The following is a 27,601-nucleotide window of genomic DNA, read 5'->3' as shown; positions in this document are numbered from 1 at the left end:
TTACTGGTCTGTTTATCAGACACGCCCCCAGGGCTACAGTCATATCATTAGTTACTGGTCTGTTTATCAGACACATGCCCCCAGGGATACAGTCATATCATTAGTTACTGGTCTGTTTCTCAGACATGCCCCCAGGGCTACAGTCATATCATTAGTTACTGGTCTGTTTATCAGACATGCCCCCAGGGCTACAGTCATATCATTAGTTACTGGTCTGTTTCTCAGACATGCCCCCAGGGATACAGTCATATCATTAGTTACTGGTCTGTTTCTCAGACATGCCCCCAGGGCTACAGTCATATCATTAGTTACTGGTCTGTTTCTCAGACATGCCCCCAGGCCTACAGTCATATCATTAGTTACTGGTCTGTTTCTCAGACATGCCCCCAGGGCTACAGTCATATCATTAGTTACTGGTGTGTTTATCAGACATGCCCCCAGGGCTACAGTCATATCATTAGTTACTGGTCTGTTTATTGGTCATGTATGTGGATGTGATACTGTAGGGGTTGTCTTCTTGATCCTGTCAAATATACCTTTACTAGTGACCCCTGCAGTGATGGAGGCCTCCCATATTGTCCACAGCTTGCATGAATTATCTATTTATTTTTCAAGAGATTGTGTGTGTGTGTGTGTGTGTGTGTGTGTGTGTGTGTGTGTGTGTGTGTGTGTGTGTGTGTGTGTGTGTGTGTGTGTGTGTGTGTGTGTGTGTGTGTGTGTGTGTGTGTGTGTGTGTGTGTGTGTGTGTGTGTGTGTATGTGTAGGTCCTCCTCTGTTCACATGTGGCCCTGGACTCGTCCTGGCCTTGGTGAGGATAAATAGAATAGAGAACCCCTCCCTCTTCACTGAGCCGTGACCCATAACGTCTTGACCCAGAGAAGTGGTCCTACTAAACTATAATCCCTGCAGGGCTTTTTGAAGGCCCGGCCAACCAGGCCCAGACCCAATCACTCTGCACATGCTTTATGTGGGTCAGGAAGGCATTGCACTAGGCTGGCCAGGAAAGCAGGGACTGACTGTGGAGAAGTGTCCAATGTATGAGAAGGAAAGATAAATTGAAGGCAGACTGTTCCCTTCTAAGAGGACCAGTATTAGATGACTAAAGGCAAATACACCTACTGTACTATACGCGTTCCCTTACGGGTGTGTAGATGCTTAAGGGGGGGGGGGTCTATTTCCTAGCATGTGCAAATATTTTTCACCTTTGCCATGGAAATGACATTGCCAGAAGAGCAAACTGAAACAATGGATTAGTTAACATGTAGGAATCCATTCTTTATCTTAACTGGTTAGCATATACTTTAAATGAATCTCTCTGGGCAGTTTCTGAATAGTACTGCATTTTAAACAGCCTTATATATGAATTATTTGTGGTAATCTAACTGAGCATTGTGTTTGTTGTTCATCAGAAACAAACACCACTATGAAATAACTTATTGCATTCTCATGACCTCAATCAATTTAAATTTTTTATACCTTTATTTAACCAGGCAAGTCAATTAAGAACAAATTCTTATTTTCAATGATGGCCTGGGAACAGTGGGTTAACTGCCTGTTCAGGGGCAGAACGACAGATTTGCACCTAGTCAGCTTGGGGGTTTGAACTCGCAACCTTCCGGTTACTAGTCCAATGCTCTAACCACTAGGCTACCCTGCCGCCCCAGATGTAATGACCACCTGCAAGTCTTTGTGCCGCAATTATTGATAGCAGCTCAGAAACCATCCAATATGTCTGCCATAGAGGGATTCAGAGATGATTTCTATCAATAGGTACGAGCCGGAGACATCCAGCTCCCAGTCGCCCACTACACCGTTTCATGTTTGCATGCAGAACAATCTGCTTAACAGGTCAATATGAAACCACTTCATCCTCCTCACACACAGCCGCACACACACACAGCTACACACACACACGCTCACTAACGCACACTGATACACAATGCACAGCCGAACAGTGGGTCAGAGGAGGAGGGTTGCCATGGCAGCACATCCTGATCCATGTGCCGCATGATGAGAGGCGTGTTGCTGCACCAGCCTTCCTTTCCCCTTATCTTTCCTGAACTGCTTTCACACACACACACACACACACACACACACACACACACACACACACACACACACACACACACACACACACACACACACACACACACACACACACACACACACACACACACACACACACACACACACCCCCACACACACACACCTAGCTGGCTATAGTCCACCAGCCCTGCACCACCATGTTCCCACACACATTACATTACCGAACCTTACACAATGGGAAAGAGTGTGTGTGTGTGTGTGTGTGTGTGGGGGGGGGGGGAATAGATAGCCTTATATTTACTCCCGTTCCATACAATAATCTAGGCTACTCATTGATGCCAGTAGGCACTGCCATAATCGATAACATGCTGTGCAGTCAAGTGCTTTACAGCTGGTTCTGTAAACGGGGCAGAATCTGAATCCAAATAAAATGCTGACAGTCATTAGTTTTCTGTCTGAAAGTCTAAATAAGCTTTCAGTAATGTTTTTAGTTAATCAACGTCTGCCAGGAAAAGAGAGTAAATCCCTTGGTCGTGATAAACAGAGAGCATTCTGGGTGGGCCTCCTTTAGAAAATCTCCATGTTTGCATGTCCTGTTTAAAGCATTAAACCATTCGCTTCATCAATCAAAGAACGAATGACCAAACAGATTATTCTCCTTTGAAACGAAGCGATTGGACATGAGAAAGTACCAATCGGGTTGCAACAGAACACTGATGGCGCTACTTGGTGGGTCCAAGTATGTAACCATAATTGACAGAGGGGTGCACCACGTAAATCTATGTTTGTTGAGATGGCATTGAATAGTGGGACATTGATCACTTCTCTATCGGCTTTGGAAAATAAAAACAAACACATATTCAATAATAATGTCATTATTTATGTGTAACCCAATAAGTGGAATATGATTCACGGAGACCAAAACATGTAGAAAGTGTTTCAAATGGCTGCTAACAATATAATACGATACTGGTAACGGTTAAACCACCATAAGCCTCCATTATTATCTGGTGTGAAGAGGATAACTATTCTGTCATTATAAAGACATTATGATTGTACCATACAGATTCCTACAGACTTAACAAAGAGAAGCCTAATTCAAATGGAAACGTATTTTGTAGAACATAGAGTACCTTCCTTGTCATGGGGAATAATAGAGCCTGTCAGCTCTATGCATCATATTTTTATCTGACCTTTCACCCGTTCTGAACACACCCCTGTGTGTTACACCCTTCCCTTCCATCTCTCTCTGTCCTCATCACTCAGAGGAACATATGTCAGTAAAGTGTAGACCAGCTGTAGATATCACACAGCCATCAGTCAGTAATGTGTAGACCAGCTGTAGATATCACACAGCCATCAGTCAGTAATGTGTAGACCAGCTGTAGATATCACACAGCCATCAGTCAGTAAAGTGTAGACCAGCTGTAGATATCACACAGCCATCAGTCAGTAAAGTGTAGACCAGCTGTAGATATCACACAGCCATCAGTCAGTAATGTGTAGACCAGCTGTAGATATCACACAGCCATCAGTCAGTAAAGTGTAGACCAGCTGTAGATATCACACAGCCATCAGTCAGTAAAGTGTAGACCAGCTGTAGATATCACACAGCCATCAGTCAGTAAAGTGTCAGTAAAGCTCCCTAGAACCCAATCTCACAGAGACCATCCACAGCCACGTGCTCTGAATGTATGACTAGACCATCTGGATTGGTAGCATGTAAACTATAGATACAAAAGTTTATACACACCATCAAATTAAGCTCACAGAACCGGACCACAGAGTGGTGAAGTGCATAGCACCAAAAATTGTCTATCCTTGGATGCAACACTCACTACCAAGTTCCAAACTGCCTCTGGAAGCAACTTCAGCACAAAAACTGTTCATCCATAAAAGGTTAACATCCTTACAACCAACCAGAAATCAGAATACAGAACCACTAGAATAATAGATGTGAAAATTATATTTAATTTCAGGAACCATTTTAGCTCAACATTCCCATGTTACCCATGCAAGTCAAACTTCCCTTTGGATATGATTGACATGATTACCATAGCTTCGATTCAGATAAAGAAGACTATACTAGGGATGATGGTGGAAGAGCTGGATAAATGTTCCCTTTCCCCACCATCACATTGGAGCTGGTTGCTATGGTGACGCAAGAGAGGCTTGCAGAAATGATCTATTTTCAAGAGATGGGTAGAGGCTAATGGTTTCCAAAGAGCTCAACTGTATGTGTGTTTGATTGTGTGTGTGTGTTTAGAGTGCTGTCAGCATTGTGGATTATTTTTGCATTTGAGTGTACAGTACCACTCGGATTAAATGAATTAATGGTTGCCAACAAGGACAGTAGTGTTACCAAAAAATGCTAATGTGTTCAGAGGTATGCTGAGCAGTGTATTATAGAGGAAATCTAAAGCATGAGTTATCTCTTCCATTTTTCAGACCTGGATTAGCTTCTCTCCTGGTAGATTAGCCTCTCCCCTCAATTAAATTCTGACAGATAAAGAGTGTGTGCTAGTGTGTGTGTGTCCGTGTGTGTGTGTGTGTGTGTGTGTCTCTCTCTCTCTCTCTCTCAGTTGGTGGAGCATGGAGCTTTTAACGCTAGGGTTGTGGGTTTGGTTCCCATGGGGGACCAGTATGAAACAACTTTGGAAATGTATACACTCACTACTGTAAGTTGCACTGGAGAAGACTGTCTGCTAAATGACTAAAATGCCCTTAGTCCTGGGTATGGACTGACCTTGGAATAGGTGGCACAACACAGGAGGTATAGGGACTCTCATCATGGTCACCTTCAAATACTCACCTGGTGATTATTATTTCGTTTTTGTTTAACCTTTATTTAGTGATTGAGGACATGGGTGGCACAATGCTGAGCACTCACTATCAAGTATTTCTAAAATCAGACATACTATCTCACTCTCGCGCTGTATTTTACTTCAATCTGCCCAAGAAGCTGCAGATTAAATGCCAGTGCATGTGGAGCAGAGATAAAGCTGCTCACATCACACCAGAGAACTGGCCTGGATTCCCTCAGCCTTTCTTTTCCCTGCCTACTGACTGTCAACTTGGGAGAGGGAATTAAAGAGAGGATGTGACACAAAGGAAATGAGGAGAGAGAGAGAGATGGATGGGGGAGAGTGAGAGGGAGAGAGAGAGATGGATGGGGGAGAATGAAAGGGAGAGAGATGGATGGGAGGTAAGAGGGGAAATTCTAAGAGGGTGAGAGAGAGAGAATGAGAGAGTTTTGAGTTTGAAAGAGAGTGAGAAAGAGATATTAAAGGAGAGAATGCTGCAGCTGGCAGACAGAACACCTGACAGACAGAACACCTGACAGCCTGACACAGCCTGACACACCTTGACGACACATCTTCACACACCTTGACATCGTGACACACCCTGACCTAGGATCTGACTGATGCCGTACCATGGCATTGATCGTTAGGCTACTGTTACTAATGGGCAGTTAGTATTAGTAAGTTAGTGGGTTATGACTCTGTTAAAAATGTAGGGGAGTACTTTAAACCAATGTCATACTCTATGTCAATACTTTTTGCTTCTGTTTTTTTTGGTAGCACCAAGGGACTTGCTAAAACACATTTAGTGCAGGGGCAGGCAGTGATTGGCTCTGTGTGTGTGTTTGTGTAAGTCACACCGTCCTCGGTTTCTGCAGTGGGATGTGGGTGTGAATGAATGAATGCCCACAGCTGTCTGGGACATGGCCAGCTCTGCAAGAGGCATGTAATGAATGTTATTACTGCACAACTCAGACGGGATCTGCACTCATTTAGAACCATTTAGAGTTCCAGCTCTGGTTTCCTGCCAATCGGCCATCTTGGTTTACTATCGCTATAAAATGGAAGATTCCTTTCAAAAACGGGTCAGGCAAAATGTCTGATTTCAGCACATAATTTCCCTAGTTCTTGGAGTGGCTAAGAACAGAGATTGAATAGTGAAGCTGAAACTTTGGAATTACTCTGGATTCTAGACTATTTTTTAAACCTTGTGTTTGCACATGTGTTTATTCACTAGTTGCCATATCCACCCAAAAACAAACAACCACAACATATTTCATAGAACAATGAGTTTCAGCCAGAGGGGGATCCACATTAGTAATACCAGATAACTCATCTGAGAATAATAGCTGATGATTCACATGCAAGTCGATACTCATCACAGCTACCCTCAAGGAATACTGCAGGACTTTATTGCCAGGGTACTCTCTACTCAGCAGAAAGGTTTTAACAAAATCCAGATACGTCTCAGCAGAATCAGCCTGAGATGGTTGCTGCATGAAGCCCTGACAGACCCATGAAGCCCTGACAGACCCATGAAGCCCTGACAGACCCATGAAGCCCTGACAGACCCATGAAGCCCTGACAGACCCATGAAGCCCTGACAGACCCATGAAGCCCTGACAGACCCATGAAGCCCTGACAGACCCATGAAGCCCTGACAGACCCATGAAGCCCTGACAGACCCATGAATGACAGACCCATGAAGGACAGACCCATGAAACAGACCCATTGACAGACCCACTAGATAACAGACCCATGAACAAAAGTTACATCTGAGGACAGCACTATGAGAGGGCTACTCCAAGCACAAGTGCCAACGCAAAGCCATTTTTTACCCACAAAAAAGTGTCTCATCCAAATGTATGCTTGATTGATGATTGCTTTATGACATGCTGTATGTTTTAGGATCGTTATGGTCCAAAGAACAAGTGACCACAACTACTATAGTATTCACAAGGACTACATTAAAGATCATTTAACAGTAGGATGCAAAGTGAGTGTTACTGCAGAACTGTTACTGCAGCCTTCACCACGACTAGAGTAGGAGAACCCCCCCCCCCCACACACGCACAACCAGAGTAGGAGGAACCCCCCCACACACACCTACGACCAGAGTAGGAGGAACCCCCCACACACCCACGACCAGAGTAGGAGATGCCCCACCACGACCAGAGTAGGAGAACCCACCCCACACACCTACGACCAGAGTAGGAGGAACCCCCCACACACCCACGACCAGAGTAGGAGATGCCCCACCACGACCAGAGTAGGAGAACCCCACACCCACACCCAAGAACGGACTAGGAGATGCTACACCATGACCAGAGTAGGAGAACCCCCCCCCCCCACGACCAGAGTAGGAGAACGCACACCCACGACCAGAGTAGGAGATGCCACACCATGATCAGAGTAGGAGAACCTCCCCACAACCAGAGTAGGAGAACCACCCCAACACTAGAGTAGAAGAACCCCCACCATGACCAGAGTAGGAGAACCCCCCCCCCACGACCAGAGAAGGAGAACCCCTCACAATCAGAGTAGGAGAACCCCCCACAACCAGAATAGGAGAACCCCTCACAATCAGAGTAGGAGAACCCCCCACAACCAGAATAGGAGAACCCCTCACAATCAGAGTAGGAGAACCCTGAGTTAGACAACAGAATAGACCACAGGTGTCGAACTCATTCCATGGAGGTCCAAGTACTTAATTGATCAATAAGGTCACTGATTGGTTAGGAACTCGCCTCACCTGGTTTTTCTAGGTCTTATTTGGACAATCGGTCATCTATGGAATGAGTTGACACCCCTGGTATAGACTCTTACCCATTGGCCAGGTTGTCGTCGTCATCCTCTGGCATGCTCTTGCCCAGCAGGTCGGTGTCGCTCAGGTAACCAGACTTGAGGTCCGTATCATCCACATCCAGCCCTTCGATGAGCTCCATTCGGGAGGAGTGGCTGAAACGGCTGGAGACTCGGGCAGGCATTGTGTGGGCCGTGTACTGGGACCCGGCCTTGCCCCCCTGGTACCCACCGCTGCCCGTGGAAGAAGGAGCGTCTCCAGCCTGCATCCGGGGGCTGGATTGGCCGTGGCGCCAGGAGAGAGGAGAGGAGCGGTTGGACTGACTGGACATGCTGCGGCCGTTCGTCTCGTCACTGTCGTAGCAAACAGTACTGCTGTCCAGACAGCTGGGGAGAGAAGGTGAGGGAGAGGTTATAGAATTGTAGAAATTGAATGGGTGAAAGAGGACAGAAAGGAAAGGAAAATGTAGAGTTTGAGGGACTATGATATTATTATTATATTATTATAAAGAGAAAGAATTCTAGAGAGAGAAAAGCTACTTTTTCTATATTTTTCCCTCTCTGTCAGTCGGCATTTAAAGGAATCCATCCAGCCATATAGTCTCTGCTGACCTAGATACGACTGTAACATTCACTCTCAGCCTTCAGCCACGACAGCAAAGATCTCAGAACTCAGGGGCAAGTCACTAGCTACAATGTAAGGATATATTATCATTGCGTGAAAAGAGAAGCGTCTAGTTTCTCCCCTCTCTCCCTTTGACAGGATCATTCATAACCCTCAGCATATGTTCACAACATCATTACCACCTGGGATTTACAGACCAAGGGCAATCAGTGCTTAATCACACACCCCAACTGAAAAAATGTATGATTGCTCAAGCGGGCCAGAACTTTTTCATAACTACTCTGGACCAGTGTCAGCTAGTGAAAGGTGAGCCAATGTGTACATGTAGAGCGAGAGCTCAGACTAGACAGTAGTTCTAGATTAGAGACTAGTTCTAGTTTAGATTAGAGAATAGTTCTAGTTTAGATTCGAGACTAGTTCTAGTTTAGATTAGAGAATAGTTCTAGTTGAGATTAAAAAGTAGTTATAGTCTAGACTAGAGAGTAGTTTCTGCTGAGTCTGGCCATGACATAACCATATTCACCAACCAAATCAAATCAAATTTTATTTGTCACATACACATGGTTAGCAGATGTTAATGCGAGAGTAGCGAAATGTTTCTGCTTCTAGTTCCGACAATGCAGTAATAACCAACAAGTAATCTAACTAACAATTCCAAAACTAATTTCTTAAACACAGTGTAAGGGGATATAGAATATGTACATAAAGATATGAATGAGTGATGGTGCAGAGCCGCATAGGCAAGATACAGTAGATGGTATCGAGTACAGTATATACATATGAGATGAGTATGTAAACAAAGTGGCATAGATAAAGTGGCTAGTGATACATGTATAACATAAGGATGCAGTAGATGATATAGAGTACAGTATATACGTATACATATGAGATGAATAATGTTGGGTATGTAAACATTATATTAGGTAGCATTGTTTAAAGTGGCTAGTGATATATTTTACATCATTTCCTATCAATTCCCTTTATTAAAGTGGCTGGAGTTGAGTCAGTGTGTTGGCAGCAGCCACTCAATGTTAGTGTTTGCTGTTTAACAGTCTGATGGCCTTGAGATAGAAGCTGTTTTTCAGTCTCTCGGTCCCAGCTTTGATGCACCTGTACTGACCTCGCCTTCTGGATGATAGCGGGGTGAACAGGCAGTGGCTCGGGTGGGTGTTGTCCTTGATGATCTTTATGGCCTTCCTGTAACATCGGGTGGTGTAGGTGTCCTGGAGGGCAGGTAGTTTGCCCCGGTGATGCGTTGTGCAGACCTCACTACCCTCTGGAGAGCCTTACGGTTGTGGGCGGAGCAGTTGCCGTACCAGGCGGTGATACAGCCCGCCAGGATGCTCTCGATTGTGCATCTGTAGAAGTTTGTGAGTGCTTTTGGTGACAAGCCGAATTTCTTCAGCCTCCTGAGGTTGAAGAGGCGCTGCTGCGCCTTCTTCACGATGCTGTCTGTGTGAGTGGACCAATTCAGTTTGTCTGTGATGTGTATGCCGAGGAACTTAAAACTTACTACACTCTCCACTACTGTTCCATCGATGTGGATAGGGGGGTGTTCACTCTGCTGTTTCCTGAAGTCCACAATAATCTCTTTAGTTTTGTTGACGTTGAGTGTGAGGTTATTGTCCTGACACCACACTCCAAGGGCCCTCACCTCCTCCCTGTAGGCCGTCTCATCGTTGTTGGTAATCAAGCCTACCACTGTTGTGTCGTCCGCAAACTTGATGATTGAGTTGGAGGCGTGCGTGGCCGCGCAGTCGTGGGTGAACAGGGAGTACAGGAGAGGGCTCAGAACGCACCCTTGTGGGGCCCCAGTGTTGAGGATCAGCGGGGTGGCGATGTTGTTGCCTACCCTCACCACCTGGGGGCGGCCTGTCAGGAAGTCCAGTACCCAGTTGCACAGGGCGGGGTCGAGACCCAGGGTCTTGAGCTTGATGACGAGCTTGGAGAGTACTATGGTGTTAAATGCCAAGCTGTAGTCGATGAACAGCATTCTCACATAGGTATTCCTCTTGTCCAGATGTCTGCAGCATTGAAGATCCCCAAGAACACATTGGCCTCCATCATTCTAAAATGGAAGTTTAGAACCACCAAGACTATTTCTAGAGCTGGCCGACAAGCCAAACTGAGCAATCAGGGGAGAAGGGCCTTGGTCAGCGAGGTGACCAAGAGCCAGATGGTCACTCTGACAGACCTCCAGAGTTCCTCTGTGGAGATGGGAAAACTTTCCAGAAGGACAACCAGCTCTGCAGCACTCCACCAATCAAGCCTTAATGATAGCGGCCAGACAAAAGTCACTCCTCAGTAAAAGGCACGTGGTAGCCCACTTGGAGTTTGCCAAAAGTCACCTAAAGGACTCTCAGACCATGAGAAACAAGATTCTCTGACCTGAATGCCAAGCGTCAAGTCTGGAGGAAACCTGGCACCATCCCTACGGTGAAGCACGGTGGTGGCAGCTGGAAGACTAGTCAGGATCAAGGGAAAGATGAACAAAGTAATGTACAGGAAGATCCTTGATGTAAACCTGCTCCAGAGTGCTCAGGAGCTCAGACAGGGCCGCAGGTTCACCTTCCAAAAGGACAACGACCCTGACATTTAAGCCTAGTACAAATTCCCTCTCTGGTCAGTTAGGATCACCACTTTATTTTAAGAATGTGAAATTTCAGAATAATACTAGAGAGAAATATTTATTTCATCTTTAATTTCTTCCGTCACATTCCCAGTGGGTCATAAGTTTACATACACATAATTGGTATTTGGTAGCATTGCCTTTAAATTGTTTAACTTGGGTCAAACGTTTTGGGTAGCCTTCCACAAGCTTCCCACAATAAGTTGGGTGAATGTTGGCTCATTCCTCCTGACAGAGCTGGTGTAACTGAGTCAGGTTTCTAGGCCTCCTTGCTCGCACATGCTTTTTTAGTTCTGCCCACCAATTTTGAATAGGGTTGAGGTTAGGGCTTTGTGATGGCCACTCCAATACCTTGACTTTGTTATCCTTAAGCCATTTTGCCACAACTTTGGAAGTATGCTTGGGGTCATTGTCCATTTGTAAGACCCATTTGTGACCAAGCTTTAACTTCCTATCTAATGTCTTGAGATGTTGCTTCAATATATCCACATAATGTTCCTGCCTCATTATGCTATCTATTTGGTGAAGTGCACCAGTCACTCATGCAGCAATGCACCCCCACAACATGATGCCTCCACCCCCGTTCTTCATGGTTGGGATGGTGTTCTTCTGATTGCAAGCCTCCCTCTTTTTCCTCCAAACATGACGATGGTCATTATGGCTAAACAGTTCTATTTTTGTTTCATGAGACCAGAGGGCATTTCTCCAAAAAGTATGATCTTTGTCCCATGTGCAGTTGCAAACCGCAGTCTGGCTTTTTTATGGAGGTTTTGGAGCAGTGGCTTCTCCCTTGCTGAGCTGCCTTTCAGCTTATGTCAATATAAGACTCATTTTACTGTGGATATAGATACTTTTGTGCCTGTTTCCTCCCGCATCTTCACAAGCTCCTTTACTGTTTTTCTTGGATTGATTTGCACTTTTCGCACCAAAGTACGTTCATCTATAGGAGACAGAACCCGTCTTCTTCCTGAGCGGTATGACGGCTGCGTGGTCCCATGGTGTTTATACTTGTGTACTATTGTTTGTACAGATGAACGTGGTACCTTCAGGCATTTGGATATTGCGCCCAAGGATGAACCAGACTTTTGGAGGTCTACAATTTTTTTCTGAGGTCTTGGCTGATTTCTTTTGATTTTCTCATGATGTCAAGCAAAGAGACACTGAGTTTGAAGGTAGGCCTTGAAATACGTCCACAGATACACCTCCAATTGACTCAAATGATGTCAATTAGCCAATCAGAAGCTTCTAAAGCCATGACATAATTTTCTGGAATTTTCCAAGCTGTTTAAAGGCACAGTCAACTTAGTGTATGTAAACTTCTGACCCACTGGAATTGTGATACAGTGAATTATAAGTGAAATAATCTGTCTGTAAACAATTGTTGGAGAAATGACTTGTCAACTTTATAGAAATGCATTGAATCGCACATGGCAAAAATAAATATATATATATTTTTTAAAGAATCGTAAGAAACAAAGGTATTGAAGTAAGTGTCTGTCCTATATCTAGGAGATATTAAAAAAACTTTTTTACACATATTTAACCCCCTTTTTTGGGTCGGCACAAAACTACCTTCGTACTTCCATTGGTTTTTGTAAACTGGTACCAGTTACCTTCAGACAAGTCTCCTGACACTTGTGGTTGTAGATCACAACGTAGAACACCGTAGTGTTCATGACAATCTCCCCTTCCCACAGTTGGGTCCCATTAGTTTGTGATAGAGACAGTAAGCAGCAGCCAAAATGGCAGGCATACAGTCTTTGAATGCAGAATGACTTTTTGTTAAAAATTGTTTCCGTTTCTGCCAGTTTCTCCGGTATCCTGTGGGGCTAAACTCTGGTGTTTTTGTTATTGTTTGTGTCTCATCGTGATAGAGACAGTCTGAAACGTGTACCGAACATGATGGTCTTGAAAAATAAAGTATGTTTGAAAGGGATTGACAGAACATGTTAGCCCAAACGGTTCGGACGCTACTAAACAGAAGTTGGCACATCCACGGTACCGACTTCAGACGAGTCTCCTTGAGGGGGTTGTAGAACAAAACAGAGGATGCCTCCATCGTGTTCATGAGTGTCTCTCCTTTCCATTTATATGAATATTTTTTTGTTATGTAACTTAGTTTGACGAACCGGTGCATCAATCGACTCTAGGAGGTTAAAGACATTCTCTGGTACATTTGAATACACTTTACCTAGTAGTTCTGAAAGTAGTGCCCACAAGCCAAAAGTAACTACGTTACATACAGTATGTCCAGATATGTGAAGCACATCTTGGCTCTCTCTCTCTCTTTTGCTCTGCTGCTTGTGCATCTTGCTAGCAATCACTTAAATGGTGAAGGGCTGAAGCTCATTGGCTAGACCTCTAATTGCTACGCGGCTGGCCCACATGGGGGAAAAAAATTGGGAAAATGGCGCAGCACAGTTTCCAGAAAAACAGTCCCTTTCAAACTAGGGATTTTGTGCCTAATTGAGGTAAAACAGTAATTATGCTCATAGATTATGCATGTATGAACTACACAAAGCATAAGGTTTAAAAAAGACAGGCCAAATCTCACAATGCTTCGGTGAAATGATTAACTATCTCACATTAGTACAGTACTTCTTTGAAAGTTTTTGAAATGTAGCTTCAATTGAGGTAGTTTAAACGTATAGATGCACATCAAACAATTCCATACATTATGGTATATGTTTGGGAGTATTGACAGGGAGCTGAACTATTAAAGTCATTAGAATATGAGGATTTACTAGTAGCACTGAATGTGGGTGTTACCTATAGTAGATTTTGATCAGTGCCTAGAAGTTCCGGTCAAAGTTTTTGTGTAAAGTTACTGAACAGTCTGTCAGTCTCTGGAGGCCAGGGCTGTGGAAATGCAGAGCTCATGTCTGGGATGGAATCCCCTAGCACATCAGCAGTACACACCTCATAGAGAGACCTAAAGACAAGGAACATTGGTAGGCAGAGCACATACTGTTGAGCTGGGGATAAGCAGCAGCCAAAATGGCAGGCATACAGGCTTTGAATGCAGAATGACTTTTTGTTAACAAATGTTTCGGTTTCTGCCAGTTTCTTCGGTATCCTGTGGGGCTAAACTCTGGTGTTTTTTGTTATTGTTTGTGTCTCACGGTGATAGAGACAGTTTGAAACTTGTACATGATGGTCTTGAAAAATAAAGTGTGTTTGAGAGGGATTGAGAGAACATGTTTACCAGGTGGCAGGTTGCCAAGATGACAGAGGATGAGAGTTAACATTGAGTGTAAACATTGATTACGTGTGTACCCCATCAATCTGTCCATTGTGTTTCATGTGTGTATGAGTATATTACAGGTCTCAAACATATCCACAGCTTTCTTCTAAGTTTACACACATATCTACTTGTGATCAATGCAACTATTATATATACAGTGCGGAGAACAAGTATTTGATACACTGACAATTCTGCAGGTTTTCCTACTTACAAAGCATGTAGAGGTCTGTAATTTTTTATCATAGGTACACTTCAACTGTGAGAGACGGAATCTAAAACAAAAATCCAGAAAATCGCATTGTATGATTTTTAAGTAATTAATTTGCATTTTATTGCATGATATACAGTAAGTATTTGATTACCTACCAACCAGTAAGAATTCTGTCTCTCACAGACCGGTTAGTTTTTCTTTAAGAAGCCTTCCTGTTCTCCACTCATTACCTGTATTAACTGCACCTGTTTGAACTCGTTACCTGTATATGTGTGGGTGTGAAGTATCGTATGAGCAGATGGAAAGAGATGGAAAGAGATGGAAACAGATGGAAAAAAGGAGAATGCTCTTTAACATTATGCCCCACTCACACCAGTACATAACATCAGAAACACCCCAGTATTTATTGTCTATTATAAACTGGGTGGTTGGAGCCCTGAATGCTGATTGGCTAAAAGCTGTGGTATATCATACCGTATACCACAGGTATGACAAAACATGTATTTTACTGCCTTAATTACGTTGGTAACCAGTTTATAATAGCAATAAGGCAGCTTGGGGGGTTGTGGTATATTGCCAATATACCACCGCTAAGGGCTGTATCCAGGAACTATGCGTTGCGTCGTGCATTAGAACAGCCCATAGCCATGGTATATTGGCCATATACCACACCCCCTCGGGCCTTATTGCTCAACTATAGTCTATGAACTTAGTGTATGGTAATGTACTCACCTATGGCTGAGTTGGGCTCCCCGTAGACTGGACATGGTATCTTCCAGGTTCTGTCTGAGGTCAAGGACGTTCTGCACCGTACGTTTCCTCTGAGACTCTGGGTCTGTGGGGACATTACATCAGTCACTATGGTGAGACTCTGGGTCTGTGGGGACATCACACAAGTCACAATGGTGAGACTCTGGGTCTGTGGGGACCTCACCCCAGTCACTATGGTGAGACTCTGGGTCTGTGGGGACATCACCCCAGTCACTATGGTGAGACTGGTTCTGTGGGGACATCACCCCAGTCACTATGGTGAGACTCTGGGTCTGTGGGGACATCACCCCAGTCACTATGGTGAGACTCTGGGTCTGTGGGGACATCACCCCAGTCACTATGGTGAGACTCTGGGTCTGCGGGGACATCACACCAGTCACTATGGTCAGATACAAAATGAATTCACATATCCCATGTATCACTGTTAATCTGTTGTGTCTTTATACCTTGAGACATCCCAAATATTTGAGTTCCAGTTATTGAATATATTAAACATAACGTTGATTTCCCAAAGATTGAATTAGACTGTAGTGAATAAATGGCACTCATTAGAAGCATAACCCATCTTAGTCTAAGCCCTGTCTTAGCCAGGGGAAGGGTGGGGTTCTTCTAAGCAATATGGATTTGATTTAACAAGGTCATACACAGAATAATTTAGCTATTTGATTTTGAATTTTAAGACCCCTTGAAGTATAAAAGAATACATATAAAACATTTATTTGATGAAAAAAATGTTTGGCTTTACTGCTATTTGCCCATACAAATGCATTGAATAACAGATGCACTGCATGTAACAATAGATTATCCCCAAAAATATAAAAATTAAGTTAGACCTGAAGTGTCTGTCCTATATCTAAAATGTATTTAACCCAACATTTTTGGCAATAAAAAGTCTCCATACAGTTCATTCAGAAAGTATTCAGACCCCTTGACTATTTCCACATTTTGGAAGCGATTACAGCATAGAGTCTTCTTGGGTATGACGCTACAATCTTGGCACACCTGTATTTGGCGAGATTCTCCCATTCTTCTCCGCAGATCCGCTCAAGCTCTGTCAGGTTGTATTGGGAGAATCGCTGCACAACTATTTACAGATCTCTCCAGAGATGTTCGATCAGGTTCAAGTACAGGTTCTGGCTGGGTCACTCAAGGACATTCAGACACCTGTCCTGAAGCCACTGGAAGGTGAACCTTCGCCATAGTTTGAGGTCATGAGTGCTCAGGAGCGGATTTTTATCAAGGATCTCTCTGTACTTTGCTCCATTTATCTTTCCCTTGATCTTGACAAGTCTCCCAGTCCCTGCCGCTGAAAACATCCCCACAGCATGATGCTGCCTCCACCATGCTTCACTGTAGGGATGATGGCAGGTTTCCAACAGATGTGACACTTGGCATTCAGGCCCAAGAGTTCAATCTTGGTTTCAACAGACCAGAGAATCTTGTTTCTCGTGGTCTGAGAGTTCCTTAAGTGCCTTTTGGCAAACTCCAAGAGGAGTGTCTTGTGCCTTTTACTGAGGAGTGGCTTCCATCTGGCCACTCTACCATAAATGCCTGATTGGTGGAGTGCAGCAGAGCTGGTTGTCCTTCTGGAAGGTTCCAAACTTCTTCCATAAGAATGATGGAGGCCACTGTGTTCTTGGGGACCTTCAATGCAGCAGACATTTTTTGGTACCCTTCTCCAGGGTACCAGGGTCCCCCTTCCCCTGATCCAATCTCAGTGCTAGAGGCGTCACTACAGACACTGCCTGGATTCAAACCAGGGTATCACTACCGGCCTTGATTGGTAGTCCCATTGGGTGGCGCACAATTGGACCAGCGTCATCCGGGTTTTGCTGATGTAGGCCGTCATTGTAAATAAGAATTTGTTCTTAATTGACTTGCCTAGTTAAAGAAAGGTTATATAAAAAATAAAATAGGTCAGATTTGCCAAATGGAGGGCGAGGGAGAGCTTTTTATGCATCTCTGTGTGTGGAGTAAAGGTGTTCTATAGTTTTTTTTCCATCTGGTTGCATGTGAGATTCTGGTAGCAATGAGGTAAAACAGATTTAACTCCCCAACCACAAGGAGCATCGCTTCTGAATGAGCATGTTCATGTTTGCGTATGGCCTTATACAGCTAGTTTAGTGCTTTCTTAGTGCCAGCATCAGTTTGTGGTGGTAAATAGAAGGCTTTGAATAATATAGATGAGGTCTCTTGGTAGATAGTGTGGTCTACAGCTTATAATGAGATATTCTACCAGGCGATCAATACCTCAAGACTTATTTAATATTAGACATCGGGCACCAGCAGTTATTGACAAATAGACACACACCCCCGCCCCTCGTCTTGCCAGACGTAGCTGCTCTGTCCTGCTGATGCACGGAAAACCTAGCCAGCTCTATATTATCTATGTCGTCATTCAGCCCCGTCTCGGTGAAACATAAGATATTACAGTTTGCAATGTCCTGTTGGTAGGATAGTCTTAATCGTAGATTGTCCAGTTTATTTTCCAATTATTGTATGTTGGCCAATAATTTGGAGGGTAGTGGTGGTTTACCTCCTCATCGGCGAATTCTCACGCAGATGACAAGCATTTTCGCTACACCACAAGCATTTCGCTACACTCGCATTAACATCTGCTAACCATATGTATGTGACCAATAAAATTGGATTTGATTTGGGTCTTGTCTTGAGAAAGCAGTATATCCTTTGCATTGGACTTATTAAAGAAAAGATCTTTGTCCATTTCGAGGTGAGTAATCTCTGTTCTGATATCCGGAAGGTAATTTCGGTTATAAGCAGCAACATTATGTACAAAATGAGTTACAAACAATGCGAAAAGGAGCCCGTAAAACGGCTGCCATCCCCTCCGTCGTCATTCTCACCATGGCAACGCTGCTCTAACCCCCTTACAGGATCCTGACATGGTACAGCCCCAACTGTGGAACACCCCTCTATTGGATCCTGACATGGTACAGCCCTAACTGTGGAACACCCCTCTATTGGATCCCGAATAGTACAGCCCTAACTGTGGAACACCCCTCTATTGGATCCCGAATAGTACAGCCCTAACTGTGGAACACCCCTCTATTGGATCCCGAATAGTACAGCCCTAACTGTGGAACACCCCTCTATTGGATCCTGACATGGTACAGCCCTAACTGTGGAACACCCCTCTATTGGATCCCGAATAGTACAGCCCTAACTGTGGAACACCCCTCTATTGGATCCCGAATAGTACAGCCCTAACTGTGGAACACCCCTCTATTGGATCCCGAATAGTACAGCCCTAACAGTGGAACACCCCTCTATTGGATCCCGAATAGTACAGCCCTAACAGTGGAACACCCCTCTATTGGATCCCGAATAGTACAGCCCTAACAGTGGAACACCCCTCTATTGGATCCCGAATAGTACAGCCCTAACTGTGGAACACCCCTCTATTGGATCCCGAATAGTACAGCCCTAACAGTGGAACACCCCTCTATTGGATCCCGAATAGTACAGCCCTAACTGTGGAACACCCCTCTATTGGATCCCGAATAGTACAGCCCTAACAGTGGAACACCCCTCTATTGGATCCCGAATAGTACAGCCCTAACTAATTTGTTAAAATTAATGACTGGATGTGTCTTTGACTAATTCGTTTTCTACTATGCAGTAAAATAGCTACAGGCAAAACCTCACGACAGTTGAAAAAATGATCACCTATTGAATTAATTGGAGGTGTTGGCTGAGAGTCAATCATAGCAGATGAAACACATCTCAAATAATGGGCCATATACCGTATTCATTAGTTCTTCACTCTGAGCGGAGTGCTAATTACACTGTGATTGCGCGCATGCACAATTTCCTTTATGGGCCTAATAGTGAAGATGTCATTTAACGGTAAAAAATGAATTACCTTTTATTATCTGATTGCCTTCAAAAAGTAGGCTGCCTGGTGCATGTTTGTCTACTACAAAATAATTCCAGTATTCAAATGAATGGATAATATCAACTGTTACAAAACACCAAAAAGTGTGCTTAATGATATTCACCGAATGCCATTGATTCGACCTACATTAATTGATGCGTCTTGCTAACAAATTGCCCTTTTTTTAGCCTGAAAAGTAGGGACTCATGAATGGGGCTGAAGCTGTCCCAGGAAAAACGGTATGGTCACCATAACACACACAGTCAATGTAATAAACTAGGCTAGACGACAATGTGTATTGTCATGGACCAAACAGGCCTACCTGTATCCAGTCATGTAGCCTAGTGTGCTGAAAAGAAAAATGGTGGGTAAACTCAGATTGCAGGTCGCTGTGGAAAAAGTTACACTCCCTATACTTTCAATGCATTTTCAGAAAAAGGTGGGCCTGCACCACTGGCGGTAGCCTACCCTATCAACCGAGGCAATGCAACACACACACACACACACACACACACACACACACACACACACACAGGCTTCATACAAAGCTGCTTATGCCGAGTTCAAAACAACTGGGAATGCAGAAATGTCCGACTTCAGAGCGTTCAAGACGAAAAACGAGCTACGTTTTAAAAAAACTAGCTACGTTTTAAATGGTCATCCAACTTGGAATTCCAAATCGGAAACTTGGGCATCTATCTAGAACTCCAACTTTCCGACCTGAAGATCACTGATGTACTGTAATGATTCCCAGTTGTCTTGAAAGCTCCGTTAAGATATCACATTGTTTGTAGTTTTTATCCTGTCATCACACAATCACCGTGTAGAAACAGAAACAATGAATTGCATTGTAAACAGTAAAATATGCTTGGAGTCTTCACACATCGGGTGTCATAAAACACTAGCTTTATTTCCTTACATTAATTACATTTTTTTATTTTTTTATTTTTTTTATTTAACCAGGCAAGTCGGTTAAGAACAAATTCTTATTTTCAATGACAGCCTAGGAACGGTGTGTTAACTGCCTGTTCAGGGGCAGAAGACAGATTTGTACCTTGTCAGCTCGGGAGTTTGAACATTATTTGTCAAGTGAAGCATTAACAATTGCATTAGAACACTGAACTTATTTCAACTCTGTAAGAGTTCTGGATCTTGGAGATCTAAGAAAATGTCATGTAAGTAACTATGCCTACATAACATTTCATTATGTTTTGCTGTGAAAACATGTCTCATGGGCACACAAATCCAAAATAATATAGGCCTATGTCATTGAAAAATCTAATGATCCTAACCCGAAAGAGTCAATTATAGCCAAAATAGGCCAACTGTCATTAACTTATAGCCTACTGGTTGGATGGATTGGATGTGCATTGAGGTCTATCTGTAGGCTAGGTGTCTAGTAAATATTGCCGACCATCATCAGCTGATCCAGGAAAGAAAACAAATATCAATAGAAAATAAAAAAGCTAAATATATGGTCTACTTCTTGTGGCGACAGAAAGCATGGAGAATACCAATAAATGCACGCACCTGAAAAACAAAACAACGAGCTCTCTACACAGCTGACTGACAAAAGCAAACAATGATAACTCAACCAATAAATCTAATGCATTGGAATAAAGGCTTGTTTTAATCAAGGACGCCGCATGGCAAACAAATTGGGAACATGTGGAGGTACAAAGTAAAACCTATCCGTTTAAGGTAACTCAGCTGAGGCCGAAATTCAGCAACCTATAGGACGTATACCATTCCTGAACAGGGTGACGGTTTGTCCAGCCACGTAGAAATACATGTTTTAAACCAAATCAAATCAAATCAAATGTATTTGTCACATACACATGGTTAGCTGATGTTAATGCGAGTGTAGCGAAATACTTGTGCTTCTAGTTCCGACCATGCAGTAATATCTAACAAGTAATATAACCTAACAATTTCACAACAACTACCTAAAACACACAAGTGTAAAGGAATTAGTATGAATATGTACAGAAAAATATATGAATAAGTGATACCCGAACGGCATAGGCAAGATGCAGTAGATGGTATAGACTACAGTATATAGATATGAGATGAGTAATGTAGGGTATGAAAACAATATATAAAGTGGCTAGTGATACATTTAATTACATCAAGATGGCAAGATGCAGTAGATGGTATAGACTACAGTATATACATATGAGATGAGTAATGTATGGTGTGTAAGCATTATATAAAGTGGCTAGTAATAAATCGATTACATAAATTTTTCCATTATTAAAGTGGCTAGAGTTGAGTCAGTATGTTGGCAGCAGCCACTCAATGTTAGTGATGGCTGTTTAACAGTCTGATGGCCTTGAGATAGAAGCTGTTTTTCAGTCTCTCGGTCCCCACTTTGATGCACCTGTACTGACCTTGCCTTCTGGATGATAGCGGGGTGAACACGCTATCATGGCTCCGGTGGTTGTTGTCCTTGATGATCTTTTTGGCCTTCCTGTGACATCGGGTAGTGTAGGTGTCCTGGAGGGCAGGTAGTTTGCACCCGGTTTGAACTACCCTCTGGTGAGACTTATGGTTATGGGCGGAGCAGTTGCCGTACCAGGCGGTGATACAGCCGACAAGATGCTGTCCCGTGGATGTGGATAGGGGGGTGCTCCCTCTGCTGTTTCCTGAAGTCCACGATCACCTCCTTTGTTTTGTTGACATTGAGTGTGAGGTTATTTTCCTGACACCACACTCCGAGGGCTCCTCCCTGTAGGCTGTCTCGTCGTTGTTGGTAATCAAGCCTACCACTCTTGTGTCGTCTGAAAACCTGATGATTGAGTTGGAGGTGTGCATGGCCACGCAGTCATGGGTGAACAGGGAGTACAGGAGAATACTGAGAACGCACCCTTGTGGGGACCCAGTCTTGAGGATCAGTGGAGTGGAGATGTTGTTACCTACCCTCAACACCTGGGGGCGGCCTATCAGAAAGTCCAGGACCCAGTTGCACAGGGCGGGTCGAGAGCCAGGGTCTCGAGCTTATTGACAAGTTTGGAGAGTACTATGGTGTTAAGTGCTGAGCTGTAATTGATGAACAGCATTCTTTATAATGCTGTTCATCAATTACAGCTCAGCATTATTATTCCTATTATTCATTATTCCTCTTGTCCAGATGGGTTAGGGCAGTGTGTAGTGTGATGGCGATTGCATCGTCTGTGGACCTATTGGGGCGGTAAGCAAATTGGAGTGGGTCTAGGGTGTCAGGTAGGGTGGAGGTGATATGGTCCTTGACTAGTCTCTCAAAGCACTTCATGATCATGGAAGTGAGTGCTACAGGGCGGTAGTCATTTAGTTCAGTTACCTTAGTTTCTTGGGAACAGGAACAATGGTGGCCCTCTTGAAGCATGTGGGAACAGCAGACTGGGATAAGGATTGATTGAACATGTCCGTAAACACACCAGCCAGCTGGTCTGCGCATGCTCTGAGGATGCGGCCGGGGATGCCGTCTGAGCCTGCAGCCTTGCGAGGGTTAACATGTTTAAATGTTTTACTCACATTGGCTACAGTGGAGGAGAGCCAGCAGGTTTTGGTAGCGGGAGAGAGACATCGTGGTTTTTCTTTTATAGTCCGTGATTGACTGTAGACCCTGCCACATACCTCTCGTGGCTGGGCCGTTGAATTGCGACTCCACTTTGTCTCTATACTGACACTTAGCTTGTTTGATTGCCTTGCGTAGGGAATAGCTACGCTGTTTGTATTCAGTCATGTTTCCGGTCACCTTGCCCTGATTTAAAGACGTGGTTTGCGCTTTCAGTTTTGCGTGATTGCTGCCATCAATCCACGGTTTCTGGTTGGGGAATGTTTAAATAAACACTGTGGGTAAAACATCACTGATGCACTTGCTAATAAACTCGCTTACCGAATCAGCGTATTCATCAATGGTGTTGTTCTCCGCAATTCGGAACATATCCCAGTCCACGTGATCGAAGCAATCTTGAAGTGTGGAATCCGATTGGTCGGACCAGCGTTGAACAGACCTGAGCGCGGGAGCTTCTTGTTTTAGTCTCTGTCTGTAGGCTGGGAGCAACAAAATGGAGTCGTGGTCAGCTTTTCCAAAGGGAGGGCGGGGGAGGGCCTTATATGCTTCGCGGAAGTTAGAATAATAATGGTTTAGGGTTTTGCCAGCCCTGGTAGCACAATCGATAAGCTGATAGAATTTAGGGAGCCTTGTTTTCAGATTAGCCTTGTTAAAATCCCCAGCTACAATAAATGCAGCCTCAGGATATGTGGTTTCTAGTTTACATAGAGTCAAATGAAGTTCTTTCAGGGCCATCGATGTGTCTGCTTGGGGGGGATATACACAACTGTGAATATGATCGAAGAGAATTGTCTTGGTAGATAATGCGGTCGTCATTTGATTGTGAGGAATTCTAAGTCAGGTGAACAAAAGGACTTGAGTTCCTGTATGTTATTATGATCACACCACGTCTCGTTAATCATAAGGCATACACCCCCGCCCTTCTTCTTACCAGAGAGATGCTTATTTCCGTCGGCGCGATGCGTGAAGAAACCAGGTGACTGTACCAACTCAGATAGCGTGTCACGAGTGAGCCATGTTTCCGTGAAACAAAGAACGTTACAGTCTCTGATGTCTCTCTGGAATGCTACCCTTGCTCGGATTTCGTCTACCTTGTTGTCAAGAGACTGGACATTGGCGAGTAGTATGCTTGGGAGCGGTGCGTGACGTGCCCGTCTATGGAGCCTGACCAGAAGACGCTCCGTCTGCCCCTTCTACGGCGCCGTTGTTTTGGGTCGCCAGCTGGGATCCGATCCATTGTCCTGGGGGGTAGGCCAAACAGAGGATCCGCTTCGGGAAAGTTGTATTCCTATGGTATTGTTGGTGAGTTGACGTTGCTATTACATCCAATAGTTCCTCACGACTGTATGTAATAAAACCTAAGATTTTCTGGGGTAACACTGTAAGAAATAACACATAAAAAAAACAAAATACTGCATAGTTTCCTAGGAACGCGAAGTGAGGCGGCCATCTCTGTCGGCCCTGGAAGTACGATAGAAAGGTGGGGGTGTTCAATTAATTTGGAAGCTTTCAAAAAAACATTTACCACTGTAAAACGTATTTAGCACTGCATTTTAAAGACATAGGAGAATAGTTAAATTAGCATGATTTAGAGACCCCTCCAAGTTTGACTTTTGTTGCATTTAGGGGAGCTGATCCCCCTGGCCCCCTCCTATTTTGCACCCTGACTCTGAGGCAATGCAGTAGAACAATGCAGTAGAACTTGAAGAGTAAATTAGTCTGCAGCATTAAATAGAAATACATGGCCTTTCACACCTCTTTCACTGTCTTGAAAGAGTGGATTCAGAAACATGTCTGTCATGTTAATGTTCTGAGAAGTGCTATTGTCTTGTGCAATTACACTGTCTGATCCTTTTCAGCATCACTGAATTGAAAATAAGCATCTCTGCAGCACTCAGTATTTCAAACAATTTAAGGTTACACCTGGGTTCATATCAGCTTACATCAGCTCAAACTGATATAGCCTAGCTATCTCCTTAATAACCAGTTTAGATGGACTTCACCCCCATTTTGCAAATAGCTGTGACAAGCACCTTTCCATAGCATTCATCCATCCTCCTTAGTATTTAGCCTCACAACAGACACACCCTTTAAGAAGGCCCCATTAGTCTGACAGAGCATGAAGAGTTATGTATTTACTTTGAACCCTACAAAGCCTGCTGATATATTGGATCTTTACAGTAAAAAGAATGATTATGGAAATGGTGAATGTGATCTAAAGGAGATTATAAACTGCGAGGTTCGAGCCCTGAATGCTGTTTGGCTGAAAGGCGTGGTGTATCCGACTGTATACCATGGGTATGACAAAAAATGGCTATGTACTTCTCCAATTACCAGGTAATCAGCAATAAGGCACCTTGGGGGTTTGTGGTATATGGCCAATATACCACGGCTAAGGGTTGTATCCAGGCACTCCACCCTGCATCGCACATAAGAACAGCCCTTTGCCATGGTATATTGGCCATATACCACACCCTTATTGGTTAATTCTAGATAGCCTTATAGTTTTGATATTAATTCCACTCATGGCATGTGTAGTCAAAGAAGGTAACATTGAAATGTATTTGCCAATTTAATCTACGATGCCATTTGATTTAATATCACCCTAACCATAAAATGTATGGACTTCATGTCATCAATCACTTTTCACAAACTCAGAGCACCAGTGCCATGGACCTACTGTCAAGATGTGATCTACTGTCAGTGCCTCCATCATAGAGCTATAAGGAAAACATTCATCTCTTTGTAGTTGCAGACACCAAAGGGGGTAGATGCTAGTGACCTTCATATAGGCCCAAAACAGGAAGCTGAGGCAGCCAGCAAACCAAATAGCAGACATGCATGCAGGCAGGCAGGCTACGCACCACATCTGCTGAGGAAATACATGCTAAAGTGATTGACAGGTCCCTGGTGCCCTGCATTGCAGTGATCTGTGAGAGGGAGGGCAATCCACCTCACTCACACACAGACAGATACAACGCTAAAGCAGATCTCAATGGAAAGACCACGGACATTATGAATGTCATATAAATCTCCACAACTCTTCACCTACTGTTTAAATTATTACTTTTCCGTAAACAAATAAATAAATGAGGGAGCAGAATAATTAACAGATTGCTAAATGCATCTGTCCAGTGCTCTCAGGTCTAAGACAGACAGGATGAAGGTGTATAGATTAGTTAATCAAGAATTATGTGACAGTTCGTCCCTTTAAGGCCCACTCAATAGATTAGCCTGTTCACTGAGAAGAAGATAGAATAGCAGTGAAAGGCCTTTATATTGTTTCCCACAGCAAACACCCCACTCAAACTATACAAACAGCCCACTCCAACTCTGCAAACACCCCACTCCAACTCTAGAAACACCCCACTCCAACTCTACAAACACCCCACTCCAACTCTAGAAACACCCCACTCTAACTCTAGAAACACCCCACTCCAACTCTACAAACACCCCACTCCAACTCTACAAACACCCCACTCCAACTCTACAAACACCCCACTCCAACTCTACAAACACCCCACTCCAACTCTAGAAACACCCCACTCCAACTATACAAACACCCCACTCCAACTCTACAAACACCCCACTCCAACTCTACAAACAACCCACTCCAACTCTACAAACAACCCACTCCAACTCTACAAACAGCCCACTCCAACTCTACAAACACCCCACTCCAACTCTACAAACAGCCCAGAGGAGAGGAAATAGGACACAAGCATTTGGTTATCGCACAATATAATGGTACCTTCTTCCAAACTCGATGAGAGCAAGGGTTGAGAAATCCTACAGCAAAATAAATCCCATCACTTTCATCTATTTCATCTGTGTACACACTCTTCCATTATAAATATTCTCCAGTGCCATGAGAGTGTTCTCCTAGTGGAACAACATGACCAGATAGGTTTGCCCAGTGGTGGAAAAGTACCCAATTGTAGAAATAGAAAATGAGTCAAGTCAAAGGCACCCAATAAAATACTACTTGAGTAAAATTCAAAAGGTATTTGGTTTTAAATATAATTAAGTATCAAAATGAAATGTAATTACTCAAATAAGCTTACATTAAGTATCCAAAGTAAAAGTATAAATCATTTAAAATTCCTTATATGAAGCAAATCAGATGGCACCATTTTCTTTTCTTTTTTTATTCATAGATAGCCAGGGGAACACTCCAACACTCAGGCATAATTCACAAACGAAGCATGTTTGTTTAGTGAATCCACCAGATCAGAGGCAGTAGGGATGACCAGGGATATTCTCTTGATAGGTGTGTGAATTGGACCATTTTCCTGCCCTACTAAGCATTCAAAATGTAACCTTTAAATTAGTAGTTTTGGGTGTCAAGTATAATGTATGGAGTAAAACATACATTACTCTCTTTAGGAATGTAGTGAAGTAAACGTAAAAGTAGTAGTATTACTTGAAAGTATTTTTATTGAATTACTTTACACCACTGGGTTTGCCGCACCCATTATACCCTACATACCTATTTCACCGCTACTCTATGGCAGTGAATTATATTGTCACAGTCATGGAGGGCTTGCATGACTGTTCACATCCAATGGGCTCTATGGCAGCGTTTCCCAAACTCGGTCCTCGGGACCCCAAGGAGTGCACATTTTGGTTTTTGCCGTTACACTACACAACTGATTCAAATGATCAAAGCTTGATGATTAGTTGATTATTTGAATCAGCTGTGTGGTGTTAGGGCACCCGAGGACCAAATCGGGGAACCCTGCTCTATGGCGACCGTGATGTAGCGAAACTACAAAACTTTGTTGTTTACTTCTGGCGAAGACGTGCACAACTCTGAGAATCACTTTTAGTAAATGCAGAAGTAACATTCTGCAACAAGCCAATTACTGCAATAATTCATGGATGCTGCCTCCGCCCCGTCAGCTAGTTCTCTCGCAGTAGTCGTAATAACCCAGAGCTCTGCTTACCAACCTGACCTGCTGTCCTCGTGGACTTAGTTATTGGAGTAATTCATATTGAATCTGCCATACAAAACGAGTCAA

General features: G+C 43.7%; 1 protein-coding gene across 1 annotated transcript in view; it reads right to left on the bottom strand.

Annotated features, from left to right (window-relative positions):
- Positions 1 to 27,601, bottom strand: part of LOC135540333 (neuron navigator 1-like) — a 159,882-nt gene that overhangs the window by 63,747 nt on the left and 68,534 nt on the right. Inside the window, exons 5-6 of the mRNA XM_064966922.1 lie at positions 15,091 to 15,193; positions 7,674 to 8,036 (exon numbers count right to left, since the gene is read on the bottom strand). Coding sequence (XP_064822994.1) covers positions 7,674 to 8,036; positions 15,091 to 15,193 — 466 coding nt within the window. The remainder of the gene's footprint in view (positions 1 to 7,673; positions 8,037 to 15,090; positions 15,194 to 27,601) is intronic.

The sequence above is a fragment of the Oncorhynchus masou genome, chromosome 5, assembly GCF_036934945.1.
Source record: "Oncorhynchus masou masou isolate Uvic2021 chromosome 5, UVic_Omas_1.1, whole genome shotgun sequence".
Lineage (NCBI taxonomy): Eukaryota > Metazoa > Chordata > Actinopteri > Salmoniformes > Salmonidae > Oncorhynchus > Oncorhynchus masou.
This window is presented reverse-complemented; position numbering and strand designations above follow the sequence as displayed.